This window comes from Sinocyclocheilus anshuiensis, unplaced genomic scaffold (assembly GCF_001515605.1).
Source record: "Sinocyclocheilus anshuiensis isolate Anshui unplaced genomic scaffold, SAMN03320099.WGS_v1.1 scaffold1644, whole genome shotgun sequence".
NCBI lineage: Eukaryota > Metazoa > Chordata > Actinopteri > Cypriniformes > Cyprinidae > Sinocyclocheilus > Sinocyclocheilus anshuiensis.
In genome coordinates this window covers 839747-860146 of record NW_015557451.1, presented here as the reverse complement: position 1 = coordinate 860146, position 20400 = coordinate 839747, and the positions used below count along the sequence as shown (strand labels likewise).

General features: G+C 38.6%; 1 protein-coding gene across 5 annotated transcripts in view; it reads left to right on the top strand.

The window, feature by feature from the left end:
- Window positions 1-18991, top strand: part of LOC107679270 (uncharacterized) — a 35597-nt gene extending 16606 nt beyond the window's left edge. For 4 of the 5 annotated variants that reach the window (XM_016474786.1, XM_016474785.1, XM_016474784.1 and 1 more), the window contains 21 exons: window positions 1147-1206; window positions 1319-1478; window positions 2316-2726; window positions 2911-4995; window positions 5100-5165; window positions 5696-8337; window positions 8439-8487; window positions 8967-9155; window positions 9435-9917; window positions 10705-13086; window positions 13519-13765; window positions 13860-14014; window positions 14111-14159; window positions 14380-14898; window positions 15802-15853; window positions 16066-16109; window positions 16291-16402; window positions 17126-17225; window positions 17352-17425; window positions 17635-17749; window positions 18110-18991. In XM_016474786.1, coding sequence (XP_016330272.1) covers window positions 1147-1206; window positions 1319-1478; window positions 2316-2726; window positions 2911-4995; window positions 5100-5165; window positions 5696-8337; window positions 8439-8487; window positions 8967-9155; window positions 9435-9917; window positions 10705-13086; window positions 13519-13765; window positions 13860-14014; window positions 14111-14159; window positions 14380-14898; window positions 15802-15853; window positions 16066-16109; window positions 16291-16402; window positions 17126-17225; window positions 17352-17425; window positions 17635-17749; window positions 18110-18200 — 10085 coding nt within the window. In that variant the 3' untranslated portion in view covers window positions 18201-18991. The remainder of the gene's footprint in view (window positions 1-1146; window positions 1207-1318; window positions 1479-2315; window positions 2727-2910; window positions 4996-5099; window positions 5166-5695; window positions 8338-8438; window positions 8488-8966; window positions 9156-9434; window positions 9918-10704; window positions 13087-13518; window positions 13766-13859; window positions 14015-14110; window positions 14160-14379; window positions 14899-15801; window positions 15854-16065; window positions 16110-16290; window positions 16403-17125; window positions 17226-17351; window positions 17426-17634; window positions 17750-18109) is intronic. The other variant, XM_016474787.1, reaches the window with a different exon arrangement.
- Window positions 18992-20400: the final 1409 nt, after the last annotated feature.

The window sequence follows — 20400 nt, the reverse complement described above, 5'->3', positions numbered from 1 at the left end:
CGTAAAAAGACAGTATAAGTCATTATAATCCGTAATTATGTCCCCACTGGATGCAACAAATGCCTCGTTTATAATTGAATGGGTTTTAATGTTTTTTTCTCATCGCTCCGGCCGGGACACAGGGCATCACAGTATGGTAGGGGCATAACATTTCCGTCACACGCTTGAGGTATTCGGCCAATCACAATGCACTGGATAGCTGGCCAATCAGAGCACACTTCGCTTTTCAGACCGATGAGCTTTGTAAAAATCGACGCGTTTCAGAAAGGCGGGGCATAGAGGAGAAACAATAATGTACAGTATGTGGAAAATAATGTGTTTTTTGTACCTTAAACCGCATAAACACATTTCATTACACCAAATACACAAATAATGTTCTTTTTAGCAACATCATATGACCCCTTTAAGGCAGCATTGCGTTAAACAATATTTATGTTTTATTATAGTGTTTTGAATTGTTCCTTTTTCCACAAACGTACAGAAGTTTCAATAGGGACAAGCTTTTGTACAAGAAAACAGAAATGGAGATTATCAGTGACAATCAGATAGCATATTATTTGCACATTTCTTAAATTACATTGTTACGCCCCCTGGAGGACACATGAACAAAGCTAGTTGGTAACAGCAAACTGTTAATGTTATAATATACACTACTGTTGCTGATTTGGCGCTCAAGAAACATTTCTTATTATTTTCAATGTTGAAAACAGTTGTGCTACTGAATATTTTTGTAAGACAGTGACTAATAGAAAGTTCAAAAGATCAGCATTTATTTTAAATAGAAATGTTTTGTAAAATTATAAATGTCTTTATTATCACTTTTGATCAACTTGATGTATTCTTGCTGAATAAAAGTATTAATTTCTTTTAAAAAACTCTTCTAGTGAATGATGTTAGATATATCATAACAGATGATCGATTGATAAGTTGATAAGATTGATCAGATACATGTAGCTTGTATGATTTGCATGAATTTTGTTAAATACTGATCTTACAAGAAGATTTGTACTTTAACAAACAAGTATGAGGCTTATGGCATCTGATAATAATAATGCCTCAGCAGAATGCCAGAATGCTGCATTTGTGCTTAATATGTTGTTATAGAAATATCATATTATTATGACATATTATACATTTCTATTTCAGAGCAACACAGACAGTTAAGTGTATTAGCAGAGGAGGAATGTCCTAATACAGTGTCTTCTGGTAAGCATACACTACAGCTGCTTTAACAGCTAATCTTTCATTGTATATAAATGTGAGTGTTTTCTTTGACATAATAGTAATTCTTGTGTGATCTTTGGGCATATTTCTACAGCTGATGAGGATGCAGATGTTAAGCCAACAGATGTTCATCAAACCTATGAACCCCACCCTCGCAGAGCCGGAGTCATCAGTATAGCCAACCAAAGACCAAACAGCAGTATGGACAAGCAACAGCCTGTTTTTGGACTTGAGGTTTTGCGGCCTGCAAAAGGGTGAGTAATATGTAGAAAACTGAGTGTTGCTGATTGGTTGGTGTAAATAACAAGTGCATTGGAGTGAACAAGTGTTAGTTGACACCAGCAAAGCACTGACAATTTGGTTTCAATATCTGGTATACTTGAGTGTTGCATTTACTACTATGGTTGACTTTGGTGTGAACAGAGAACTCTTGGCTCTTTGACTTTTCTGGAAATCTTGGAGGAAACTGTAACAGCCTAATGTATTTTTTATTGTATTGTATTGTATTATGTGGAATCAAACTGAATGTTTTGGTGTGATTATAAATGTTGATCATAAATGTTAATGATTACTTACATTTGTGAGGACTTTAACCCTATTTTAAACCCAAAAGTTAACATTGTTATGATATAAATTTAGTCAAGTTAGGCAACTGACCAGTGACCACAAGGTGACAAAAGCGACAAAAGAGTTTTGAATTTAAATTTTTAGAGTTATTGACATTTTGAGGCTATTGGGTTTCTTTAGTTTAAATTCAGTGTTAAAGTCACTTAATTTGCTTTTTTTGGATTAGTTTGTATGTTGAAACAATTGGCACATTGCAATGAATGAATGAAGGAAGGAAAAAAAATAATATATGAGCATTTTTATGTTTATACAAATGCTAGCATGAAACAATTGTTTTGTTTTGTTTTTTAAATTGCTTTAAAATACTTTAAATATCAGCATGGTGTTTCATTAACACTTTATTCATTTCAGAGAAAGGTAATTCACATTGTTTCAAGGTGATGCAATCCCATATAATTTAGATCTTTTTTGTTCTTGGTGTTATCCCAGCACTCTTCATCAGTTCTGATGTGTTTTCTTCCTAGACCAGAGAGTATGACCTCTCTGCTGCCCAGTGACCAGAAGTCACCTTCTGTCACTGGTGTCACACATTTTGAGGTGTCAAAATCAGAGCTGTCTGATACAGATAGAGTACCCACCCACGCAGCCCTCGAAACTGTCGCAGAACCTGCTGCAGCCTCTACATTCTCCGGCCCATTAACTGAGGTCCAGATCAATCAATCCGAGAATTCACAGAGCTCTGCTGAGGTGGCCATATTACACTCAGCTGCACATGAGCAGACAGAAGATGAGATGATTCCTCATAAAGACAAGGCAGAGCCCTTTCGAAGTAGCGTTCAACTAGCAGAAATACAAGTGCAAAAGGCCAGCCCAAAATCTGTTCCACAGCTGTTCTCAAATACAGAAATGTCCCAGTCAGATCACACTGATGAAGGGTAAGTGGGGAATGATGCACGTTATAAGACAGCATATAGTCACTGTGTTACATTTAAAGCTTGTTACGCTATATTAATATAAAATGCATATACTGTATGTGTTGCGGTCCATTTGCTTCTTATTATTCATAAATCCATTTTACATCCTCCCTCTGATCTCTGTTCTAATGTCCCTGTCCCTCAGCACCAAAAGCATGGCCGCTTTGCTGCCCTCTTGCCCAAAAGAGTCCCATTCTCCTTGGTCGTCATCGATATTAGCTGACAACATAACTGAGAATCAAATAGGAGACGTTTTTGTAGACCAACTACCTAGGATGAACCAGGAAGTCTGTGCTCTCCCTGTTTGCAAGAAAGCACATGAAGGAGAAGAACCCAATGTTGACAGTTCTCCATCTGTTCCCAACATGATATATCTTCTTCCAGCCTGTCCGAGAACTGCTTTTGCACCTGGGATGCCATCTATTACCTTTCAAGACACAAAGTGGCCTTGGGACGAGTCTGTGAAGATCCTGAAAGAGTACATTCAAAAGGAGAAACCAGAAAGACTTATTGAAGATATGGATTGCTCATTGTATAACCAAAGCACAGTAGAAAATATGGTGTCCTTACAGTTAACTTGTCCAAGAACTGCCAGCATCCCAGGATTCCCATCTTTGCCGTTCTGTATGGTCAATCTCCTTCCATTATGTCCAGATGTCTCTGTAGTTCCAGGTTTACCTTCAAGATCTCCAATCATTTGCACAGATGAAACCTGGCCTAAAGAGAATTTAATATTTTATTTTAGGGAAATCAAGCAACAGATTTCGCCAATGTCCTTAACAAAGGTGGATTTTGAAACTGCAAGAAAGATGGTTGCATTGAAGTCATCTTGCTCAGCAGCACCCAAGGCTCCAGGATTTCCATCTGCTCCAAAACCAGCTGCACCAAGTATGGTCAGGATTTCACCATGTTGTCCAAAAGTTTCCTGCATTGCTGGATTTCCATCTGCAAAAGTACTTGCCAGTCAAAATGTCTTCCAACCGTGGCCATCCAACAATCAATCATCTGTGATAATAGCACAAAGGAACCAGTCCAGTTTGCCTCAAGTTGTAAATATATTGAAAGAGGACCAGTTAACAGGGATGGTGAGCTTGGTACCATCTTGCCCGAGAAAAGCAAGGACTCCTGGATTTCCTTCGTCACTGTGGCTCATCCCTGAAACACAAATAACGTCTGGTACTCTATCAATATGCCCATGGACAGCTAAAACGCCAGGCGTTCCCTCTTTAGTCCCAAGCGAAATTGATAAGGATTTCATAGATAATTGGCCCTTTAAGGAGAAAGCTTTTTGTATGAGGTGTCCGCCAATGTACACATCTGACAAGTTAGACATTGCTCATCAGGACAAAGAGAGTTTTAAAGGAATGTATTCTATTTTGCCAAGTTGTCCAGTGAAAGCAAGTGTTCCTGGCTTTCCATCTGCACCAAAACCCAAATTAATGGTTTATCTTTTCCATTCTTGCCCAACAGTCTCAAATGTACCTGGGATGCTATCAAGCATAATATCTGAAGAGAAATTACAGTGGCCTGTAAATGAAATGCCACTATGGGTTAAACAATTAATCAGAAAGTGTCAGTCCATACATGCTGTTCCAACTAAGTACAGAGAAATAAAGGATAACGCCATCAAGGAAATGGTAGCTATGCGCCCAACTTGTGCAATCAGTGCTAAATTGCCTGGCTTCCCATCTGCTCCGAGAAAAAAAACTGAGAAGAAAGCACCAGATATGGTCTCCCTCATGCCATGTTGTCCACATTTTACAAAGGTATTAGGTATGCCATCTGTTGAGTTGGGAAATGAAGCATTAGATTCAAGTGCATGGCCTCTGGATGCAAAGCAACTGTACAAGAGGACCTCAAAGGATGAGTCCGACATGGTGTGTTCTTCCTTAATAAACTTGAATCAAACATATGACGACCATCTGAATTTTCACATAGAAGACATCGCTATGATTATGCCAGCCTGTGCAAAGCAGTCCAATGTCCCTGGCTTTCCATCCACATATTCAGAATCTCCACATATTCTTTGTCATGCAAATAATAGCCGGAAGTCACCAGAAGATGTTGGCCGTAAAAAAGAAACTTCAGCTGTGCTTGGTTCAGCAGACACGGAGATAGACCTGTCCAGTGCAAACAATTCTGACAATAGTTTTACATTAGAGAAGACCAAGGACAATGTGAACTTTTGGGCAAGATGTGAGGAAGGAAAAAAGGGAATTCTGGAGAGGGGGTAAGTTCAGAATTTCCCAAGTGTTTTTTGCTCAATAGACATTTTGTTTTGCACATCCTGCGGTCAGTGGATAGTGCATGACCTACTTTGACAATTGTTTCTAGGAAAATGCATTGCAGAATGTGGCACTCCATACCAGACATGCCACTATTACTGACTGTTGAGGAGAGGTGAGTTTTGCAAGGAAACATAAAATAGAGAGTATTCATTTATTGCTTTGCCTTGCCGCAACTGCATCAGATTTTTGCCGCCTGCATATAACATTTACTGTATGTCCTCTACTCTCTTAAAGGCATAGTTCAACCCAAAATGAAAAATTTGCCATCATTCACTCACCTTTATGTTGTTCCAAACCTGTATGCATTTCTTTCTTCTGTTGAACACGAACGAAAATATTTTGAAAAATACTTCAGTGTTTTTTTGTCCATACATTGAAAGTCATACAGGTTTGGAACAGCATGAAGGTAAGTTAATGATGACATAATTGTCATTTTTTGGGTCACCTATGACTTAAATATCATAAATGCATGATGGTGTGAAAACTAGGCACAGCATGTGTGGTGTAACAGAGACAATTTAGCCCTGCATCACGTATATTGAATCAGTTAAATGGCTGCCAGTGATCGGAATGATGCATGCAGTCAGATCATCTTGTATTGCCATACAATCTCACATCTGATTATATGCTTATTTTTCTCAGATGTCAAAGCATATGTGCTCAGATTCCACCTTCTGAGAATTACAGAGACCCTCTGATTGAAAACGATGACGTGGATCAAGGTGTATTATGGGCATCGCAAGACAGACCAGAACAGTTTGCTGAAGGTTTTAAGAAAGAAGAAGAGACTACAGAGGATCCTAATAGTCTGGTCCTTTTAACAGCTGAAGATCGGCCTACAGGAGTGCAAAAAGAGTGTGTCCCAAACATGGTAGATCTTCTTCCATCATGTCCACCGTTCTCGAGAATTTTTGGATGTCCATCAACAGCGCTGTCTAGCATATGCAAAACAGACATTATCAACTGGCCTACTGATTTGAGTATAATTTGGGATGAGCCACATAAATCAACAAAAAATATTTTGTTAATGCCAGACTTGGAAAAATCCCCCTATGAGGCAAATATGGTGTCCCTGTCTTGCACATGTCCAAATAAAACAAGAATTCCCGGCTTTCCATCTGCTAAGAGACCCACAGAGGCCCCATGTATGTCTTTTCCAGAAGCATCCATTGTTGTTGACACTTCTTCACAGACCCCAATTCCAGAGGAAAAGCATCATGAGGAGTGGCTGAGCATGGAAACATCATTATTCGAAGAACATCCTAAAACAAAGCCAATTTTACACATTGAAAGCCCAATTGAGTATTCAGAGATGCCTGTAATGATGGTGGCCACAGTTCCATCTTCAAAACTTGTTCCTGATTTCACATCTGCACCAAAGAGTGAAGAAATACTTATTCAATCATGTGAAAAATTAAGTCTTCAAGAGTCTACATTTGCTGAGTCAGAACTGAGGGATGATTCCAAGCCTGCAGTTCCATCTTCAAAACTTGTTCCTGATTTCACATCTGCACCAAAGAGTGAAGAAATACTTATTCAATCATGTGAAAAATTAAGTCTTCAAGAGTCTACATTTGCTGAGTCAGAACTGAGGGATGATTCCAAGCCTGCAAATGAGATGTTGACCTTTGTATCTGAAAATGCTGCACAAATGCCAGATTCTATCCCTGAACCCCAAGCAGAGCCAAATATGTTGGAGCTCCTTCCATCCTGTCCAGTGCTTTCTAGAATCCCTGGATGTCCTTCTCTAAGGGTCTATGAAGGCATGGAGTGCACTGGTGATCAAACAATAATCTTTTGCAATTTATTGAAAGATAGACAGACTGGTATTTTTGACCCCATTAAAGATGAAAAAGACTCCCAGATTATAGCTCTGGCACCAACATGCCCGAAAGCATCATGTATTCCAGGCTTTCCATCTAGACCACATCGTAAATCACAGATGGAACCAAACATGCAAAACATTTGTCTCTCTTGCCCAAAGATTTCATATATAGGTGGTTGTCCGAGCATCCAGACCCCTAAGATGTCCAATTGGCCTTTGAGTACAGTCATTTTGTGGTCAAATCCATTAAAGAAACCCCCTGTTGTTTTGGACATGGACAAGATATGCAAAGAAAACAGTCATAGAATGTTTGCTTTGGCACCTACATGTCCATCAGTGGTCTGTGTTCCAGGTTTTCCAGCTGTGCCCGAATCAATAATGTTACGCATGCTTCCCACTTGCCCGGAGAAGTCTAATGTTATAGGATTTTCTTCTAAAAGAGATCATTTAGATTGGTCTGTTGAAAAGGAAACATTGTGCAATGTATCTTTTAAAAAGCAACCTGTTGTTCTTATTGACAGAGTAGATTGGCTCAGTGAATTAACTAAAATGATGTTTGCATTGGCTCCAACCTGTCCACCAATGGCAAGAATACCAGGATTCCCATATGCACCTAAGCGCAAAGCTACACTTCCTCTCAGTATGGTTGATCTTCATCAGTGCATTCTAAAGACTTCAAGAATCATGGGATTCTCATCAAGTGACAGAATAAACACAGGAACAAGGTTTGAAGATGAAACGCCCCTGTTGGAGAAGCCGCTGAGACCAAGATCAGAGCTGCTTGTCCAGTTTAATTTCGCAACTCCGTATGAAGAAATAGACAAATATATTTTGCAGAGGATGTTTGCACTAGTACCCACATGCCCAAGAGAAGCTTGCATACCTGGTTTCCCCTCTCTACCTCAGGTTAAAGTGGAGGGTTTCTATCTCCATAAAGAACCAGATGTAGTCAGCATTTTGCACTCTTGTCCAATGGTTTCTTTTATTGTAGGTGTTCCTACAGTAAAATCTGTGCCCATAAAAGAGTCTCAAGAAAGCATATGGTCCACTCAGAAGCCCATATGGGTTAAACCTCTTAAAGAAAGACTGGTTTTGTCTTTAAGTTATACAAAGGATAATGAAGAATATTCAAAAACCATGTTCTTGCTTGCTCCTACCTGCCCTAATAATGCCAGCAATTATGGGTTTCCATGCTCAGTAAGACTTAAAGAAGAGTGTACAAAAACAACCGTCTTCCCAGCTTCTCCAAAGGCTCCATTCTCTGCAACCGATGAAACAGATCTCAGTAACCTGTTCACTGAAGTGCCATGTTCCCCAGTTGAAACAAGGCTTCCTGATTTCCCAGATACATATGCAATTTCTCCATCAAGTCCAACCCAAGAACACACCGAATTTGAAGCCACATTTACCCAATACATAGAATCAGAAAGAAATCAAACACTGGATATAACAGGGACTGGTAAGAGACCCACTTTTAGAGTGTGACTTGAACATTGAGCAATATGTATGCACAGAAATATATAGATTTTATTATTTTTTTTCTTTCTTTGTTTTTTAAAGATAATTCTAAAGAAATAGGAAGTTTTCATGAGATTCCCTTGGCTGAAGGGTGAGTTACATAGCATGTTTTGAGTGTGTGTGTGTGTGTGTGTGTGTGAAAACACTTTTAGAACTATAAATTTGTGTTCTTTTCTTGCATGTGCAATATATTGTTTTGACATTGTTTGAGTTGTTCTGTACATTAATTGAGGCCACAATTATTTTGCTTTAGTTATTTTACATATATTATATTATGTAATTATCTTATATTAGTATATTATTTCTTGACATTTTGAGGCTTAATGGGAGCTTTATGGAAGCCTGTTCATGTAAAGACAACACCCATCGTGTAATTCAAAATTATCTAATAAAACATGGCTCAACATGATTTGTTATGGCCTGATTATTATCTGACTTTTTCTTCACTAACATATAATTCCACTGTATGTTGTGCCTAAAAACACTTTTGGTGCATGTCCATGAGAGATATGCATGGTGCATGTGAATCTCATCACAGACCATGTTGACTATTGAACTATCCTTTATCAGTATTGAAAACCATGAGGAGGAAGAGCAACATGTCGGGGAGCAGTCTGCAAGTAAAAGTAATGATACTGCAGAGTCTGGAGAGACTGCTATAGCGTTAGGATGGGAAGTTTTGGAGGCAGATGATACTTCCACTGAAAAAGAAGGATCTTCTGGTCTTGTTAAGACTATAGTTGATGTTTTTCACAGAGGGTAAGATCACATAACATAACTGGGTGAAATCACTGAGCATGTTTGCTTTGATTTTATTTGAAAAACAATCTTACAATCTATGTAGATCTGTTTCATTTTTTAGTTTTGTAAGATTCTTTAATATCCTGAGAAATCAAGAAAATTACTCATACCCATACTCTGTTCTTTTGTTAAAGTAATTCATTTTCATTAATATCATATGTTGCCGTTTATTGTTCTGAAAACTTTTTTTTAGTTTTTTTTTTTACTTTTCACGACTCAATTGTTGCTGTCTTTTAGTTATGAGACCGTTGCAGCAATATTGCAGCCCTCCATCTCTGAATCGGTCATGGACACGCACACTTTAGATCCTCTCGACAGTCTTTCATCCTCTGTGGATCTCGAGGACAGCAGCACTCGCATGGCCACTGGATGCGATCATTCATTGGACGCACTCGCAGAGGCAGCGGAGTCTGAGGTGTTTGATTCTGCTGAATCCTACATGTGGCGTTTGGTTAGTGGTTGTTCAGAAACATCGCTGTCATCAAAAGAGACTGAAAGCTGGTTTGTTGAAGATGAAGAATTCTGCCTAATGAGGAAGTGGCCCCCTTTAACGGACGCTGACCTTCATGAGATAACTAAAGAGGAGGAGGACAAAACAGATGTTGACTCTTTGATACAGGAGTGTACAACTTCTGTTCAAGAGGAAGCTGGTAATGAGATTGTGACAGAATGTAAAATGTTGAAGGATGAGCTGTCAGCAACAAAATTTCCAGAGGACGGGTGAGTTCCTCAGGAGTGTTGCAATCAAACCCAACCTGCAAGTCCTGCAAACGGCAGCACGGCTATATTCTTTTTTCTTTTCTTTTTGTGTTTCCCAACTCACATTTGCAAACACTTTGCACTGAAATGGCTTTTATTTTGTGTGTGTGTGTGTGTTTTTTTCCCTCTAAATATTTATGTCCATGTGTCTAATTTTGCCTTTTGCCCTAAGGTGCAGTGTGTAATTTCAGTGACCCTAGAGGCACCAAATGGAATTGCAGAAATATTGATTGTGTCCAGATATGCAACACTCCTACTGCCCTTTCATTTTAGCCCCTTCTTTCATTGTTTGGCCAGATGGGTTGTCCCGCCCCCAAACCATGGTATTGTAATGCAGAAAACAGAAGTTGAAATGCTTAAGCAGACTGAAACTATTTTGAAAACGCCACTGTTTTTACTTACTGTTGTAGGCCTACTGCTGTTACTGTTGTATCTGCAAATGAATCTGGGAAGAGAAATTGTTTTAAAACAAAGAAATTACACACGTCACCTTGAAAGACGTGTATTTGTTCAGCTAATATTGTAAGCTGAGATCTTTTGTGCTTTTATTACCAAATCTGCAGTTGCTGTGACTGGTTGCATGTTGTAAAGTTATGTGCAATTTCTGAAGGCAGAATTTCATGCAGTGGTAAAGTTGCTTGCTTAAAAGGGTGTTTGACTGTGGTTTATAAGTGTGTCATGGGACAGTCAGTGCATTCATTATCTCAACAGAAAATAAATGTTGTGATACTGTATTTTTGTTCTTAAGGCCACAACATCATTTTGTCCAAGAAGTCTCTCTTTTCATCCAACGGACTAAGGACGAATTGCTGGATGAAGAGAAACCACCTATGTCCTTACTGTCTTCAAAAAATTCTCATAACCCAAGAACTGTCACAGAACAGACCATTTCATGTTCAAAAGAACTTGTGCCACCTAGAAGGACTAAGAAGCAAGACATTCTTCAAGAGACAATTACGTTATCAACATCAATTTCCAATCCAGCTGAGCCAACTGTGCAGAGCGACAACTTCTGTGTCATAAAACAAACTGATAATTATTCTCAGAATACATCACATAATGTACAGCCAGGTAGAGCACTCACTTCAGCTGCGACAGATAATGGTACATCTTTAGAAACAGATCGCTTGATGAATATACCTGTCCCACTAACAAGTGCTTCTTTTCCTGAAAATGTGGTAAAATTATCCAAAATTGAGATTTGTTCACCAGAACCCAAAGAGAACCCAACACCCAAAGAAATGATAGCATCATGTCAGAGCAACAATGGAGAAAATGTTCCCCTAATGCCTCAAAATGACACAGTCAAACAATTACGTGCTCCTCAGAGGCGGAAGAGTAAAGCTCAAACCAGCAAAGGTGATGAAGCCAGTGGGGAGTTTGAAGAAAAGAGCACGCTGTCTACTGTCATCACCAATATGTCTCAGTCTGAAGACACAAGAAAGACTCAAGCTGGTGATCAATTGAATGTGAAAGATCAGGTACAACTGGATTTGAATGTTCCTGAGGTGTTGGAAGTGAAAATGCAAATCAAATGCACTGATCTTCCAGTTCCAATGCCACGTGTGAAGAAACGTCTCAGTGGATCTTTTACAGATTATATTCCTTCTCCTTCATCCACCCCTCTATCTGAAGCAGATCCCGATAACATTGTTCTTCAAACAGAAGACCATCAAGATTCAAGTCTGCCAGTCCCAATGCCACGTTCAAAAAAACGTCTCAGTGGTTCTTTTCCAGATGATCTTCCAGCTCCTTCATCAACCCCTCCATCTCAAGCAGATTCAGACAACATTTTTCTCCAAACAGAAGACCATCAAGATTCAAGTCTTCCAGTCCCTGTGCCACGTGTGAGGAAACGTCTCAGTGGATCTTTTACAGATGATCTTCCAACCCCTTCAGCCACTCTTCCATCTCAAGCAGATTCAGACAACATTTTTCTCCAAACAGAAGACCATCAAGATTCAAGTATTCCAGTCCCTGTGCCACGTACGAAGAAACGTCTCAGTGGTTCTTTTGCAGATGATCTTCCAACCCCTTCATCCACTCTTCCATCTCAAGCAGTTTCAGACAACATTTTTAAGAAAACAGACGACCATCAAGATTCAAGTCTGCCAGTCCCAATGCCACGTTCAAAAAAACGTCTCAGTGGTTCTTTTCCAGATGATCTTCCAGCTCCTTCATCCAGCCCTTCCTCTCAAGCAGATTCAGACATTTTTCTCCAAACAGAAGACCATCAAGATTCAAGTCTTCCAGTCCCTGTGCCACGTATGAAGAAACATCTCAGTGGTTCTTTTCCAGATGATCTTCCAACCCCTTCATCCACTCTTCCATCTCAAGCAGGTTCAGATAACATTTTTAACAAAACAGAAGACCATCAAAATTCAAGTATTCCAGTTCCTGTGCCACGTGTGGAGAAACGTCTCAGTGGTTCTTTTCCAGATTTTCTTCTAGCTCCTTCATCAACTCCTCCATCTCAAGCAGGTTCAGACAACATTGTTCTCCAAAAAGAAGACCATCAAGATTCAAGTCTGCCAGTGCCAATGCCACGTGTAAAGAAACGTCTCAGTGGTTCTTTTCCAGATGATCTCACTGTTCCCTCAAGTTGTCCACCACCTCCTGTAGATTTACTTGACATAGGAGTCCTTGAGGGAGGACCAAGTGAAACAAGCATGACCGTCCCGATTCCCCGTTCAGAGAAACTCAGTGACAAGTTCACTGATGAGAACCTTCCAAGCTTACCTCAAGATTCTTACTCTGCAGTCTCAGAAGAAGGCAAGCTTCCTATCTCAGAAAATGAACAATGTTCTGTTGAAGTGGCTACACAGGTGAGGACAGAAGCAGGGATAGAGAGTCTTGAGGATTCCACCACCTCAAGTGCCAATGAAGTAGAGCTAAACAGAAAAAGCCTGGATGAGTCTTGTTTAGAACCTGTTGAGCAGATAGAAACTGATGTGACAGATATCAGTGAAAAACCCAAGACTGGTGCTCCACTTGGTGAGCATTGTGAGGACAAAGGGGGAACAGAGCAACAAACTGAAAAATATCCAAGTGTTGAGGAAGACATGAATGCTGTGCATTCTGGAGATGCTGAGGTTGTAGATGGCACAGGTGTTATCTTAGATGTGTGTAGGTAAGTTTTTGTAGATAAACTGTTGTCACATTTGTAGACATTACACATGCCCATTTTTATTTTTACGAGTGCAGTAATTGGTCACTAGAGGTGCTCTAACAGTCTTTCGACCAATAATACTGTTTCTTTGATTTTGGGTTTTCAAAAACAATTGATGTTTATGGTTAATTTACTCATTAAAGGTTTGGCTTTTTAGGTTAAACTGTTTGTCTTTATGAAAAATGTGCAAAATGTAAATAAAAAGAAATGATTATATATGATAAAGGTGAAGACATTGGTGCTTGTTTAATTTTGTTATGCATCTTGAAATTAAATATGAATTTCTTTTTAGGCTCGAGAGATAAATCTATAAGAGTTGAATAGCTTTTGCTATACTGGTTTATTTGAATGTAGAAATCAGTTTTGTTTAATTTTTCTCTTTCTTTCATCTAGACAAGCAGCAGCTGAAGATTCCTCCAGTCTTCCTGTGCCAATGCCTCGCGTGAAGAAACGTTTAAGTGCCTCTTTCCCAGAAGACGTCTCCATTCCCAGTTCCTCATCAGCCAGTCAAAGTGAGGTTTCAGAAAAGCCCAATAATGAGCCCACAGTGCCTGTTTGTAATAAACGAAGAGCTGCAGCAGATGCCATAGACCTTCAGGGAAGTTCCACAGCTCACACATCACCAACCAGTGAAACAGAGGTTGTTAAATCTGCTGCTTTTTAATTATGTTGAATATATTACCATAGTGACATCAAAGAGCAGGTAGTTAATTTATCTTTGCCTTCTATTCTAGATTGCGACCTTGGTGAATTCAAGTCAGTCTCTGTTGGAATGGTGCCAAAAGGTCACACAAGGTTGCAAAGGCGTCCGGATATCAAACTTCAGCACCTCATGGAGAAACGGCCTCGCTTTCTGTGCCATCCTGCATCACTTCCATCCAGATAAAGTGTGGGTGTTTTTTATGTGGAAGAAGGCATTAAGCTCATTTCATAAATGTTACATGGGTTATGTATTTTGTTTATTTGTTTGTTATTCTGTCTTTAGGAATTATGAAATGCTGGATCCATATGACATTAAACGCAACAACAAGAAGGTGATCCACCCATTTTCAAATCAGATAATGAGATTTTTTTCTTTTTTAATTTCCTTTGACTGTGATCTAATTGACTGACCCTATTTAATGTTGTTATATTTTAAGTCTAAACAGTATGTACAAGTTTTACTGTACAACAGAAATTACAAGGCCATTTTTGCTGTGCACTTGCCTGTGATCAGGAAATAGCAAAAAATAATATTTCCTTGTGTATTCATAGGCGTTTGATGGCTTTGCTGAACTGGGCATCTCTAGGTTGATAGAGCCCTCTGACATGGTGCTGCTGGCAGTGCCTGACAGGCTCATCGTGATGACGTATCTCAACCAGATCCGTACCTATTTCACGGGCCAGGAGCTCAGTGTCATACAGATCGAGAAGAACAGCAGCGAGTCCAGTTACGCTGTTGGTGAGAAGAGGGAGGAAGCCGACCCTGAAGCCGCTGTTCGCTACTGTGCCGAAAGGCTCCAGAGCAGCGGCATCACTCTAGAGACCAATGGAAGCTTCCCTGAAAAGGAAGTCAAGGGAGGTGCTGGTGTTTTGGTGCCACCTCCAAGAACAAAGCGAGTGCAGGGCCCAAGTCAGGCTGGAGGATCAGGGGCCACTCAGCCTCCAGTGGCACCACCCAGAAAGGCTTTTTCTCATCTCAAGGATGCAGATCTTGTTAAAAACCGCAGATCGAAGCTGCGGGGAGAGTCACTGGATGAGCCTGAACCACACGAACAGCAGAGTGGTACAGAGGTAAAATATTTCAACCATAGTTTTTGAAAGTTTTTGAAAAGTTTCTTATGCTCACCAAGGCTGAATTTATTTGAACATTTGAATATATTTGAATATATAATTTATTCCTGTGATGGCAAAGCTGAATTTTCAGCAGCCATTATTCCAGTCTTCAGTGTCACATGATGCTTCAGAAATCATACATTTCATTTTAAAATATATTCAGATAGAAAACAGTTATTTTATATTGTATTAATATTTTACGATATTAGTGTTTTTCTGTATTTTTGAATTATTAAATGCAGCCTTGGTGAGCATAAGAGACTTCTTTCAAAAACATGAACAATTTTAATTATTCCAAACTTTTGACCAGTAATGTTAAATTGATATGTTGTTAGTCTTAAATTTAATAGTATGGTCAGTGCTTGAAGACTAGTTTGAAACACATACACAAAATTGTTAATAATAACTATAATGCATAAAAGCTAAATATTTTAAATATTGTCTGTAATGTACCTTTAATATTATCACACAGCTGTCCAACCCTAAAAGAATATAATGAGTGAAATGTGAATTGTAAATGGTCTGTGCTCTCTTTAGTTTCATGCATTTTTCATGAAACTCATTTTAACCGAACCTGTACAGTATTCAGGATCATTATATAAACCTCAGGACCCGGCATGTGTGACTGTATTGGCGTGTTGTGACGGCCCTTGTTTACAGTGCAAAATGGATGTTTTTGAACGTGTGATTCATGTGTCACGAGAGAGATATTGTTTTTGGAACTGGGTTGTATTATGCAGAGCACTGTATTATTGTCTCCTTTGTGAGGGTGATTATTTTAAAATGTTCTTATAACTGAGTTAACTTTATAAACAGTAGTATATTACTGAGCTGCTGTGTATTATAATGTTTTTTACCCAGGCTGCATCAGTCCAAGCAGAAAGTGAAGCAGCCAAAGGAGGCTCAGAGTCACGTAAGAATTAACTCAAAACTCACCTTTCAAAGACTTTGTTCAAAGACACTGACATGTTAAATCCATAACATATGCTGAACATATTTTCTGCAGAATATAAGAAATTATGAAAATTATTTTTGGGTTGTACGTTATTGTAAACTGTTGTAAACTATTGCATGCATTTAAATGATCTGATTCAGACGTATTGTTCTTCTGTCTTGTTTGTGTAGAAAATGTAGAGAATGTTGAAGAGGCCACTGCAGGAGGGAATCAGGTCATTCAACGCTTTTCTATTTGTGGCTTGATGACTCAAGTCAGTTGAAATAATGTTGAAATAATATGTAATAGTGTTTTATAGTAAACTAACTCCAAACCAATATTTGATAGGGTTGTAAAATGCGTATATATGGGTGTGAGTATTTGCATGTGTTTATGATGTGTTTGTGTATTTGCAGGATGGCAGCCAATATGTACATAGTGAGATGCAGGCGCTGGAGGCTGAACAGAAGCAGATAGATCGCAGAGCAGACATTGTGGAGAGGAAACTGAGAAGACTTTTGGAATCTGGTAAATCACTGATTAAAGTAGTTTGAGAACCTATTTTTATCAAGCAACAAATGAAAGCTTACGCTTGAACTCTTGCATCCTGCCTCCCGTAATATATTAACCTATTAAATAAAGAAATAAAGCCCACATATGTGTATTTATTGGGCTGTATGACCGAAGTTCTGTATCATGTTTTTTTTAGGATTCTGGAGGTTTCATGGTTTGTCCCTGACTGTGCCTTTATATGAATCAGATTGCATGAAACAGTTCACAATCCAAACAAACATGCTACATTATAGTATGAGCAGTTTTTGATGTAAAGTAGATTGTATAATTTCAAAATTGAAAGCAAAAACAGAATGGTCTGACCTTAGCTGTGTGAAATTATGCTAAATAAAACAAATCAGAAACAGAACATAACAGAAACTGCAGACGGGCTGCGTGAGAATGCAAATTCACTTTCTGACAGCAGGTGGCGCTGTCTATGTTGCTTAGCCACTTGTACTGGTATGCTGGTTTTTTAAAAATTCACACCGTGTGCATAATTCTAACCGTTTTTTTTTTTTAAATTCACACCGTGTGCGTAATTCTAACCGGTTTACCGTTTGAACCGTTATATCGCCCTGCACTAAATATACACACATATACATAGATCATAGATTATGATGCATTGTGCTAAGCAAATGACAATGCAGTTCATTATGTATGTCTTGATGAAGTTGTGCTCTTATCATACACTTACAGGTAGTGATCGTGTAGAAGAAGAGACACTGATTCAGGAGTGGTTTACCCTGGTCAACAAGAAGAATGCTTTGATCAGGAGACAAGACCATCTGCAGTCACTGTATGTCTTTTCACACTTATACTCACTTACTTTGTGTTTCACTGTACTCATTTAGATGATGACCTCTCATTTGAACAGTGGATGATTTAAGATACATTGCTAATTATCATTCCTTCTGTGTGATAGACAAGAAGAGCAAGATTTGGAGAAGAGGTTTGAGCTGCTAAAGAAAGAGCTTCAAGATTTAATGGCTGTGGAAGGTACGAATGTTGTTACTTAAATATATGTCAAATGGAGAACTATATCACTAGGAATTCCAGAAAATGTACACATGTAATTAGGAGCATATGCATGTGTTTTTACATATTAAAGATGTTTTGGCACTCATCAAGTAGTTTAATCAGTTGGGGCATGTGGCAATCTCTCATTGTCCTCAAAGTTTGGTCTTGCTTGTTTTGTAAAACTGAAGAATGGAAGAAAACCCAGGCCCATAAAACCAGAGAGCAGCTGTTGTTGCAGGAGCTGGTGTCTTTAGTCAACCAGAGAGACGAGCTTGTGCATGATATAGACGCCAAAGAGAAAGGGTGAGATTCATTCACATTACAAAATATACTCTATACTTTTTTTTTAGACAAGAATTTCTTGAGTAGCAAATCAGCATATTAGAATGATTTCTGAAAGACCATGTGACACTGGAGTAATGGCTACTGAAAATTCAGCTTTGCATCATAGGAATAAATTAAATTTTAAAATATATTCAAATAGAAAGCTGATATTTGAAATTCTAATAATATTTCACAATATTAGCCTTTCTCCTGTATTTTTGATCAAATAAATGCAGCCTTGGTGAGCATAAGAGTCTTACAGAAACATTCATTTCTATGGTCAACCACCACTGACTTTCTCTCTTTTTCTTACTCTTTCTCTGTCATCTCATTCCCAAGGGCTCTTGAAGAGGATGAGAGGTTGGAGAGAGGACTAGAAATGAGGCGCAGAAAATATGGAAGTCGGAAAGAGAAGTGTGTGTTACAGTGAGGGATCCTGTGCACCTGCTTTTATACAGGACCGTCCCCCGTTAAACACTGTGCTGATGGACTAGTGAGGTGTGTGTGTGGACCATATCACAACAAATGACGAGGAGATTGTGACTAGATGAATTCTCAGTCCTCATGTTAAAAAGTTTGAGCAGCATGAATGCTCATTTCAGGGTGGATTAAAAGTGGTCTTCTTTTAGAGACATTTTTAGTTTCAGAACATTTGTCTGAAAAAGTGAAATAGACAGTTGTAATGGTCAGTTCTTGTTTTACATTTTCAGTAAAAATAATATACATGTGGCCTTTGCAGTGTTATTACCTAATTTACCTTGTTTGTACAAGTTCAAGATTATGTTCTGTTATGCAACCTAACAAGCAGACAAAACAGCACAAAAGCATGGGAGAAAATTAACATTTTGCACAAAATTTCTCCATTAAGGCACCCTTTTAGTTATGGATATCATTTGCACAATATGATCCCAATGATGCTTCTCCAAGTACTGTTACAGTGGTTGCCTGTTCTGTTTGAAGAGCCCTGGTTTAATGGCCATGCTCACACAGCAGCAGAATAGTTGTCAGTCATGTATTTGAGTCCTTAATACGGTTACGTTCACGCACAGTGCGGTTATTTAGAGTGTTCTGTGCGTGACTAAAATGCTCCGCTCTCCACCCAAATATAAAAGCTGCTGTCAGTTAATGATGATTTGATGAATGAACTTGTGGCTCGATTGAACTCTTGTCGTGTCAGAAAGTGATAACACTTTCAGTTTTATGGACGTCGCCATTTTTGATATTTCTTTGGTCACTGTCGCTATGGTAACTGGTAAGGAATACGGGTTTGACTCCCGCTGCACATTCATACAGACAGTATCCGAGAAGCTACTGTAAGTTGCTGTGTGAATGTGACATTTCGAGACTCACACCTGTAAGTAAATGCGGTTGTCAATCCCAAAAACTGACAGTGTGAATGTAGCCAATATCACAGAACATGGAAAATGCATAGAATCTGCCAAATAGAGTATGCGCATGAACTTTGAGTGTTAGCATTTTATTTTAAAATACCTGATTGAAAAAAAAATTGTATTGTATTTATATAACATCATCTTTCATCCATGTATGGGACAGAATACAGATGCAAATGTACTCTCAGCAGTTCAGAAGAATTTGTGTGTGTGTGATAGCTATTTTGAGTGACTGGTTGGTGAGAGACTCAACTCTTTGATTTGATATTATCTTTGGCCCTGTTTACACTGTTTGAAATGTCATTATTTGACAGTGAGTTGTTTTTGAAAAGTCCTGATGTCAGCTAACACACTACAGCTGACATGTCTTTGGGAAATAAAATTGTTTTCAAATTCTTAATGGCATCCAACCTGGTGGTTGTTGAAGAGAAATGTACAATAGTGTGTGTTTACAAGTATTTTGCAGTTTTGTTTTAAAGGAAAACAGCAGTGTTGGGAGTAACGCATTACAAAAGTAACGAGATATACAGTAGTATATTACTTTTTGCTGTAACACAGTAATATAATGCATTACTAATAAAATTTGGGTAATATTATTACTCGTTACAATGCCAGTAACGCAAGTTACAACAAAATATTTTAACTTAAAATTAAGTGGTGAATTTACCAACACCACAAAACAGCACCAGAGAAAAAAAATCTGCGGGTAAAATAGTCTGTCTATTTCCTGTTGCTAGAATTAGGTTGAGATGACTGCAGAGACGGAGATGCGTTGTATCATGTGTGAACAATAGCCAGAGATATTGTCAAAACAACGCGTCAAAAACCGCATGGCGCGCTGTGAGGATAATTAAAATTTAGGCTATTAGCTTAATCCTTATTGAAAATGTTTTTAAAAAGGTTTTTTTTTTACAGGTCTATTAATTTATACAATTGTCTCTCGTTGTCTCCGAGAATATGCGCCGTTAATGCAGCGTTAGAAAGCTCCGTCAGTTTTTTTACTTTCACTTTCTCTATAGTGAATTGACAAATCTTGCGCACAGTTTGCGCATTGCTTGCTTGTGTTGCTTGACCCATCCCCATAATATCAATTGTTTGGCCACATATTAGGCAATTTTTATTATTTATTTATTATTATTATTTTGGTTTTTAATGTTTATTTTTCAATGTTAATGAAAGTGGCACCAAAAAAACAGGAACATATAGGAAATCCTTGGGGGGGGGGGGGGGCGTGTTGTT